This window comes from Chaetura pelagica, unplaced genomic scaffold, assembly GCF_000747805.2.
Source record: "Chaetura pelagica isolate M959 unplaced genomic scaffold, ChaPel_1.0 scaffold412, whole genome shotgun sequence".
In the NCBI taxonomy this organism is placed as follows: domain Eukaryota; kingdom Metazoa; phylum Chordata; class Aves; order Apodiformes; family Apodidae; genus Chaetura; species Chaetura pelagica.
This window is the reverse complement of record NW_009952690.1, coordinates 621,047-631,211: the sequence shown is the minus strand read 5'-3', so window position 1 is coordinate 631,211 and position 10,165 is coordinate 621,047. Positions and strand designations below refer to the sequence as shown.

Genomic DNA, 10,165 nt, shown 5'->3' with positions numbered 1-10,165 from the left:
GTGGCCCGGCACGCCTGCACCCTGTTCCAAGAGGTCGAGGCTGACATCCAGGGCACCCACCGCCGCGTCCGGGCGCTGCACGGACGCATCGCCGGCCTCCAGGGCGCCGTGCGCGGCCTCGACCCCAAGCAGGAGGCAGTGCGTAAGTACCGCGGGATGGATGGGAGCGCACGGCCGGGCCGAGCCGCCCCTCCGCTAACCCGCTGTGCCAAGTTCGGGGCTGAGCCGCTGGGAAGGAAGGGAGCCCCGGGCTTGGGACGAGGCGGTGCGGGTCGGTGGGCACCGCTGGGCGCCGGCGGAGATGCCGGCGAGAGGGATGATGTCAGTGGTTTGTGCCTTACGTAAGGAGCTGCCTGGCGGGGCTCTCGGGGCGCATCTTCTGCAGCCAAGGGTTCGGCCGGGGAGGGGCCACGGTCTGGCTGCGGGATCGCGGGGGGTGGGGGGGATGGGGAGGATCCCCCGTCCCGGGGCATCTTCGGGTTTTCTCCCTTTGCTCGCTGCTTCCCTTTCTGGATAAATTTGTCTTCCCCCCTAGAACTGTCTCTGACTTCCCGATCGAAATGTTAAGCTTTTGAGTAGGGATAAAAAAGCTGCTTCGTCGTTAGCCAACTTTTATGGCCATAAAATAAGGAACTTTGGCTAATGGCTACTTTCTGCTTAAAGAGTGGACCTGAAGAGCCGGGTGGGGACTGGGAGGAGCCGGGAGGCGGGGGGCGGAAAGCAGAAGATCAAGGAAATATGCGATTTGTGTTATGAGCACTAAGTGCTTGAATCCTGCTGCTTCTCCACCCAAACTATAAAAGCGGCGACGGGCTCCGTAGTCCCAACAGCTGCTGCTTTCTGCTGAATGTGGCTTGCGTTCCCAGCTGTGTAATGGTTTTGTACTCTCACCGGCACATACGCTTCCCAAGCACTTGTGAATATGTATTTTTCTGATAAGTAGGGCTGAGGATCACAAGTCTGGAATAGCAGAGTTTGGTGTCTGCTCTTACTATCTGGTGTAGGAAAAGCAATAGCTTCACAGGGGAATTTGACTTAGTTTTTGCCTTCTGCTGCTCCCCTCTAAATCCCAGGTGCTTCCAATGAGTACAGTTAAGTGAATTTACCCTGGGGTAAATGAAAGCATGCCCACTTCTGAGTGCTGTTTGAAAAATTGTGCTTTAGGTTTTCTCCTCTTTGGGACGGTGGGGATGTAGAGGTAACTCTTCTACTGTCAGTGAAGCTGTGCTGATTAACAGAATCGAGCCTTAAGTATTTAGCGGTATGTAAACGAGATCCTCGGCAGCTGTAGAGTGACTTTGCTGGCGATACATTTATATAAATCAACTGTAGATCAGTCCGAGGGAGGCTTTCTGTGGTTTTAGGTCGAGTGTGTAATCAGAGCGGAGTGCTGGGCTGTGATTGGGAAATGCGGTGCGAAGGAGGCTTGGCCGGTGCGGTGAGGGAACTGTCTGAGGAAATGAAACTCCTCGTATCCCATTCCCATCTGTACGTCTTCTGAGCTGAGTAACTGTGGGTAGATACTAATATGAGAGGAGAGCTTAGCCTTTCTAATCTATATGGCTTTTTTCCTTTCTGGATTGTGCAAGTGCAGCTTGTTTTCAAATCACAGTGCAGAACCTTGATATTACAGGACAGTTATGTCATGCGCTTAATTAGAGAGTCTGGCTTTACCCCGTGATGATGAATGCAGAATCTGCTTCTTTGGTGTTCTTCTGTTTTCTTTTAAATCCTTCTCCCTTCAGAAGAGGAGAGATTTTTTGGTCATGATCTTCCCCGTGTGTGCCCGCTGCTCCTCCTCCCCTGCTATACGTTACGATGTACAGTGCAGTGCTGCCGACAGAGCTGCAGATGTCCCTCTGTCTGGCCAACCGAGGGCTCCTCCACACTGCCGGGCTTTGCCACTACCCCTCCTCCAGCAGATATGCGTCTTGCCTCCAGCTATGCAGCTGCTGGCAGGCACATCGCCCAGCCCTCATCACTTCTCTCCGTGCAGCGCTGTGCTACCTGTGCTTTAAAGGTGAAAGTCTCCACATCGACCCGAGGGACATAAGCACCCAACTTCTCTGCGTGCTCTGGCTGTTTTTATTCCCCATCCAGTGTTGGACCTGCACGGCTGCATTTGCACAGTGCTACACCTGCACATCTCAACTGGGGCCTGGAGTTGAGCAGCACCATTCTGCACGTTTTCTTACATCCTGCAAATCCATGCACATCCACAGCAACACCTCCTTCTGGCCTCCAGGCTGCTTAGTGTTCCCGAGGGCCAGACAAAATTGACTGGCAGGAAGCTCCCCGTCCTCACTGTAGTGTATAGTGACAGCATGCTTCCTCCTTTCTGGGCTGACACCTCCTTCTTTATCATTACTTTCAGCAAGACTAGGCTAATGTTTGTTTTGAGCATGAAGTACCTACACGGTTTGGTCCTGGCAGAATTGCACTCAAGTCACTGCACTCCGTTGGTGGTTTGAAACCACCAGTGTGATCCCAGGTCTGCCCAGGACCTTACCAACACCACATTGGGGCGTGCTGACTTCTACCACCAGCAGCAAACATGGGGGCGATGGGGTGGCCTCTGGGCTGCCATTTGGCACTCAAGCCCAAATGACACATCTAAGAGTAACTCAGAACTGGCTGGAGGTTTGGACTTGCGCCACAAGGAAGCAGTTGGTGACGAGCACACAGCCACTGCAGCCATGGCATCACTGTAATGGTTGCATTGAACTTGTCCCATACAAGGAGTCTGGAGGTGCTGGGCTGCTTGGTGCCTTGACTGAGATTCCCTGTATTGGTACATTAGCACCGCAACAGTGTAACACAACCACACGTTTTTTTTTAAGAACTCAATTTAAAGCTACTTGGCTATTTGGCCACAGTGAGACATTCTCCGCGTTCTAACACCAAGGGCAACACAGTGATTTGAGAATAATGCTACCAGACGTGCCCTACATACTGAGCTGTGACATTGGGACGCCTTTTTCTCCATGTCTCCTAAGCCTGCTGGATTCTGAGATTCCCTTGTGAAGGCACAGCCTAGGTGAGGAAAAGGAAATAATGGGCTAATGTTACCTTGGGAGCTGCTGGAGCCAGTGGTTAGAGGGGCTTCCCTAGCCAAATCCCTTGTCCAGGATGCCATTCCTTGGCAATCGCAGAGATGATACTGAGGGGAAGAGCAGCAGGAAAGGAGCTCTCTTGAAAATAGTATATTGTACAATTTTGCATAATAATGCTATATTTTGTATTGAAATTTATGTATTGTCTATATTGTCTATAAAATGTCTATATTGGGTTCAGGGAATGTTAACAGAAAAATGAAATTAATTAAAAAGGCATTTTTCAAGTAATGTTTGTCACTACTGCTCCATTTTTATGGGGCTGTAACATTCTCAGTTCAGTTGCTGTTGAAGTGGTGAGCATTTTCAAGACTTGGTATGCTTTACTTTAAGAAAAGAACTTAAATTCCTCTGCTGAGCTACTGGTAAAGATATTTACTGATGTGTTTCTGTTTTTTTTTTTTCTGGCCACTCTTCAGAAAGACTGGAAAATCCTGTTAGGTGCAATAAAGGACTGATTCTGGGCAGTTGCAAGCAGGTCATCTTCAAAATCTCAGGATCTCTAGCCTCTGCCTTCCCAGATGCTGCATGTCCTTTCATCTTTTTTATAAGCCTCTGGGCAGCCAGCATCTTGCAAATATGAATCCTTTCCCACCTTCTCACTGAAAGAGAAACAAGGGTGAGAAATGTTTTCCTGCTCAGCTCCTGAGCTAACTGCTTTGTCCTTCTGCTTCTCCAAGTGCTTTCCTCCTTTTCATCATGATCAGCTGCAGGGTCTGCTTCTAAAAGAGGACCATGTGGGAATAACATGATTGTTGCCAGTCTGGCTGTTGCTTAGAGTTTTCTTATTAACAGCAAGAGAACTGAGCAGAGCGGTACTGCCCAGTTTTGTTATTAGATACTTGATTATGTTGGAATACAGAAATGTGGAAGAGCTGGATTTGTGTGTAGAGTTGGGACTCGATGCCTTTGTTATTATTTGGAAACCTGATTTCTCAGTCCAGGGGACTACAGATCTGGCAGCCTAAGTGGAATGTTGTACTTTTCAGAAACTGATGGTGTGTGAGCCATCTTGCTTTCCGAATAATCACCAAGGACTGGGCAGCACATTTTGAAAGCCCTAGTTAAGGAGGTTCTCTTTGCACCCTGACATCCCAGAGAATCCCACACAGTCCAGGCTCTTTTTTCTGAAAGCATCAATGTGTTACCAGTAGACAATCTTTCTGAAAGCTGTATTGTTTCCAGCGGTTGCCTGCTGTATCTTCATTGCTCCACTTTGCCGTTCCCGATTTTCCTACGTGCTTGCAGTTAGTGATACAGCCACTTAGAAGTGTGGGGAGCTCCTGTGTTACTGTGCTCTTCAGAAGCCTGAATCTCTGCAGTGAGCTTCCCTATAGGGTTTTCTTCTTTCCTGTAGTGTCAGTACTGAGATAAAAAAGACAACTGTGAACTGATTCTTTATAATTTTAGGCTCTGCATTAAATTATTCTGTTTCATTGAAGCCAGTTACTGAGAATAGCCTGGCTAGTTTCACTTTCGCTTTTAGTCAATTTCATTGTGATTTTAGGTGGTTTTGTTTTGATGTTGCTTCATTTGGGTTCTTTTTTTGTGTGCGTGTGTTGTTTTTTGTTTTGTTTTGTTTTTACACATGCTGATATAATGCTCTTCTGTTTGGGTGTTCAGCACTGCACAGAAATGTTTAATCAATTGTGAAGTGTGCCTTCTGCCAAAATCCTACAATTTCTACAAAACATATGTTGGACCCAAAGCTTGTTAGATAATGCCTCTTCTCCTCCTTGACTTAATGTACTGAAGTCTCAATTGCTGCTGAAATGGAAAGTAGGAACATTAATGCTGTCATCTCAGGATACAGTTGCATCGCAAGGCCATCCCAGGCTACTTTTTGGTCAGCATCCTTGTACAGATCTTCAGGCAGGTACTTAGGACCTTAAGAGTAGGTTCCATCTTAAAAGAAAAAAAGCAGCAAGTGCAAGTTTGGTAGGTAAGTGTTGCACTTCATTCCAGCTTTACAAAATTCTGGATAATTTAAAGTGCAATTTTCGTTGTGTGGTTTTGCTGTTGTGCAGACACCCAGCTGTAGACCTCCATGGGTTGCATACATTTAAACAAAAATATCTTGGATACTGTGGGAGACTTCTAGCTTAACTTGACTTTGTATTATAGTGTTTTATAGTGTATAAGCATATATAAGTGTAAAGCTAGCCTGGGGACACGTGGCATGGCACAAGGATGTATTCAGAGCTCCCTTTGTACATTGAAATCATATGAATTGGGAAATCCTTGTTTGGTGCAAGAAAAGCCTCCAATACAAAGCTGAGTTGTACCCTGGATGTAGTAATCCATCACCTTCAGATTTGTGTCCTGCACCTGTCCAAATAGAATGACATGTCCTCTCCATTTTTTCTTTTTGGAAAAGCAGAAAGGCTTTTGGCTTTACATGCCAGGTGTGATTTTGTGGTGTCATCCCAGTTGAGATGCACTCATTTGTTTTAGAGAACTTGCCTCTCTGGTGCACTTGACTGTAGTTTGCCCATGAATGCAAATAACCCAAGTTGTGGGTGTGGGAAAGTTGGAGCATTTCCTCAGTGTTTGGCCTCTTCTAAATGCAGAGTGTTGATGGCAAGTTAGCAGAGTCAAAGGGAGCAGGAGGCCAAAGCGTGAGCTTTCCTGCTTACCTTTACTGCTGTCAGAACAACAAAGGAACAGAGGAAGAAAAACCTACTCATGTAAGGATTTCATCCCTACCTTACCTGTAACGTTAGCTAGGGCACCATTAGCTAGACTACTGTCGTTTAGGAGACAGGTTCCTTGTCTTTGTTTGCAGAATAGTGATAAAAGACCTTTTATGTAAGAAGAGCATGACCCTTCAGAGGCTGGGCTTGAGAGTTTTTTCTCATCCGTTTAGTACATGGTTGAAGGTAACGGGACAGAATTTGTCAGGTGGCTTTGGCAGGGATGCAATGCTTTGGAAGTCACCTTCAGACATGTTTGCACAGAGGAGAAGCTGGCCTCTTTGCAGGTAAAAGCAGAGTGTAAAATCCTTTTTCCCGCTGAGGTTAGTGGGGCTCTCAGTGAAAAGGCTCTGAGAGCCCATTGCTCAGGTAGACTCATTAGCCTTTATGTGGCATGGCCTGGTAGCAGATGAATAGCAGACAGCAGTGATTTTCCTCTGAAGCCGTTCCCTGTTACATAGATGTAAATCTCCAGAAATTTTGCCAAATCTCATTTACTTGCTTTTCCATCAGTATAGTATAGAAGGCCTTTGCCATTTTATAGTTCATTGCTTTTCATCCCATAACTAGTACTTAGACTGATGTAACAGGTTTGAACTGTCTGGGGATTTTGTTGCAAGATGAAGAGTCTGCCAGTCAGAAGGCCTGATAACCAAAATTATTCCAAGTTTGATTCCCACCTCACTGCAGCTATATGGCTGTGTCATCTTATAATCATTAGTAGGACTTCTTTCTGGCTCATATCCAAGAGCCAAGTAAGGGTCTCCAGTAGATTTATTAGAAATCCTGGTGGAAATGGCTTAGCTCCTTTAAGACCAGTGAGGTCTCCTTTAGACAGGATTAAAACTGCAGAGAAAACAGGATCAGGCCTGTAAGAGACTTGTACTTACTGTGGATCTGATGGTTTAACAGAAATGCCTTCCCACAGCCCCTTTAAAACACCATGCCTCTATTTAAAAGCCTTTGTAATTTAATGTATGTGTTCATATGGAAACATAAGGTGAGTGTTCAGTGAAATCAATGGAGTCATTCCTACTTTTTGTTGGTTCCTCTGCTGATACAGGAGAGATCTGGAGATTAAGAAATAAGCGGTCTCTGATAACTAACTGAGATCATAGGAAGGTCATTCACCTGTTGATTCTCATGCATAAAAGATGGTGGTTTCCCTTTATGGAAGATGAAAGGCCTGGAGTAATTCCAAAAAAACTCTTGCATAGTTCTCAAATGTCCATGGACTGAGGGAAGGACTTGCAGGAAGCAAATATAAATATCCAGTGTGACAGTGCCACTCAGCTGCTGTTCTGAATGTGCAGAATCAGGTTCTGTTGATATTCGTTACGTAGGTTTACCTGTTTTTTGGCTTCAGTTTCAAGGATCAGATTATGGCTGGTCTAGCAGACAGACGCAAAGGTGGAGAGAAGAGAGAGGGAGCTGGCCCTTACTGCTCTGTGGCATGAACCAGTCCCAACCTCTCCTCCATTCTGGCAAAGGCAAACTTCTTAAGCCTGGCTGTTGAAAGGCAGCACCTGGCTCTTCCTCTCTCCAAACCGGATAGCAACAGAGATGGAGTGCATGTGAGAGCTGGCTGTTTAAAAAAGCCCCTAATCTGACACATTTCCCTCACACATACCTAGACATGTTCTACCCAAATCAAGCAGAGACCCCCAGGGAACTCTTAAAAGCAGTGTTACGATGCCCAAAGTGGGGGGAAAAAAAACATACGGCCAGCTGATGTGCATCATACGCATACTCATTTTAAAAGCATCGTTGCAGGGTTGTGCGGTCTTGTGAGTCAGAGAGCTGGGATTTTCAAAAGCTGCTCTTTCCAATCGCTTGGCATCTCCCTGTAATCGGAGGCTGACATCAGACTCTCGATTGGAACTACTTGAGCTGTGAAGAGCAGAAACTCTCTCTGTTACCCAGTGTGCAAGGGGAGGGGGGAGAAAGGTGGTTTTTTTTCACTTCCTTTGATGTATTAGCATCAAGAGAGGGAGTCTTCACTTCATTCCTAATTGCCTCTCGTCTTTGAATTTATATACCAATATGTAAGTAACTGCAAAGGGAGATAGCAGAATTTATAAAAAGTTCAAAAAGGCAGGGCTTAGAGCATGATTAAAATAAAAGATAGCATACAGTGCGTGCTGTTTTTAGCTGAAATATCTCCCTAGAATTCTTTCCATTTACATTCTCATTATATCTAACTGCTTCTAATGCACTGCTTAGTTTAACAACTGGCATGTTTTTAGGATAGATTTTATAGTAGATATACACCCACTGTGTTCTTAACTCAGGACTTTAAATTGCAGTATCTGTATTGAACAATCTTTTCTTCTACCTTCTTGGCTGAAGGCGGGAAGAAAGCAATAGTGATTGGAACCTAATTAAGCCTGTGGTTTAATTACACCAGGAGCTGTGTGCTTCAAATGCTGCTGGATTCATTGAGTGCTGCGTGGCACTGCCATGTTAAGTCCCAGCAGAGAATGACATTTTTTTTTTTTTAATAGGATCACTGTAATTCTTACAAAGCCACCATGGTTTTCTCCTTCTTTTCAGCTGCCAAGGCAGTTGGACTTTGAACTATAGCCACTCAGACCAAGTCCCTGAGAAAGTTTGGAGGAGCTGTCTTGCTAGCGTGTGCATGTGATTAAGGAGAGTGAGCATAGGGCGGTGTGTTTGCACTATAAATATGCATAGCTTGTTCCGGCCTCTGCAGCTTTTCCCCCTGCCTTCTCTAAGTTTTTTTGTTAGCTTGACGATGTTTGAAAAGACCTTTAAGTTGGCCTGGACAGGGGGTGAGTTGGGGGTTAAAGGTGCTAGTCCTTCTCCTTGAAGATGTGTGTGTCAGTGGCTGTAGGATCAGACCATTTTTAGGAGTGAAATATGCAGTGTGCATTGAAACATTCCTCTGCATCCACAGGCTTTAGATTGCTTGAAAGGCAAAACTGGGCTCTCTCTGCATGCTCATTTCCCCCCCCCCCCCCAAAAAAAAAAAAATTCTTTGTGGGTTTTTGTTTTCAAAGGGGCGGGGATAAACAAGCATTAAAACTTGAAGCTTATCTTCTAAAATAAAAATCTCCACAATCTCTTAATTCCAGCTGCAGTGGTTTATGAAAATACTAAATATTATGAGACTTTTGTTATATTTATGAAGGCTGGGAATACAGCCAATTAACCAGCAACATTTAAGACATACATTGACAATAGAAATATAAATTAAATGGATTTTCAAGACATCCATTACCTTCACACTTATTTTTTGGCACAAAGTAGATTCAAGACTGGTATAAGGCTGACTCCTTACCCCCCCCCCCCCCAAAAAAAAAAAAGCATTACTGAGTGTTGTTGTCTTCAAATGGTCGGTGGCTGCCTGTGATTTCAGAAATCAGATCTTATTGATGATGGAGCTCAGGGTAGGCAGCAGTAACTCATTGTGATGCTCAGAGGCAATTTTTTTTTTTAAGATGATATACATGTGTCACTGCATCCAGTATTTAGTGAGATATGATAAGGGGCAGTTTAATTTTAAGTGAAATTAAAGATTAATTATGATTAAACACTTAACACTGAAATCAGTGTGGATCCAAGGAGTGGGTACTACCCAGCTCAGTTTTTTCTCCCAGTAAGGTCTGTTTATTTCTTTGCAGGAAAAAAAAAAAGGGCCAGCTCTTTGCATAGGCATGGTCTTTGGTGAAACAATTTTTGGTGGAGTATTGTGTACATGATAGTTGAGCACTCTATATTAATTCATTTCTCAAAAAGAAAATCATAGATCATGGATTGACCACTGACTTCCACGTGCCCAGCTCTTACCCTGGAAGCTACGTAGTTCTGTGCAATCCAGGTTTTGAATGCAAACATTTTTTCCTCCTTGTGTTTTTTTTTTTTTTGGGTGGATGGGTTTCTCATGCTTATTCAAAACCTCTTCTGGCTGCACAGCACAACTTTTGCTCTGGGCTGTGCTAAACACAGCTCCTCTGGCTTTCCTGAACCCTCGCAGTTAGCATCATCACAGAGGCTCCTACCTCAGCATGCTGAAGAGATCCTGTGCCCTCTCCCATATCAACTCCATTCCACTGCAACAAGTATTGCTGAAGCTACCTGAAGCCTTGGTGTCTGCAGCGAATTGCCTGAAGTCTTGCACACAGTTAGCATGCCAAAGGTAAATTTTCCCCGTAGGATGGATTATTCTGACAACATCAGTTTTAGCCTTGTTTCTTATTGAAACAAGTGGGAAGGAATAGCACTCTGTGCATATATAGCAGGGAGGGTGGTGGGCGTGCAGGTCTGTCTCACACCAGCCATTCAGAAATTTGTATGTTATTCAGCTGCAATTTCAACTACATTGCTTCAGTGTAGTAA

The 10,165-nt window shown here is 45.0% G+C and overlaps 1 protein-coding gene across 1 annotated transcript in view; it reads left to right on the top strand.

The window, feature by feature from the left end:
* The window catches only part of NHS (Nance-Horan syndrome (congenital cataracts and dental anomalies)), a gene marked incomplete at its 5' end in the record, with an annotated part of 263,114 nt that continues 252,949 nt past the window's right edge, over positions 1 to 10,165 (top strand). Inside the window, one exon of the mRNA XM_009993834.1 lies at positions 1 to 142. Within this exon, the coding sequence (XP_009992136.1) occupies positions 1 to 142 (142 nt within the window). The remainder of the gene's footprint in view (positions 143 to 10,165) is intronic.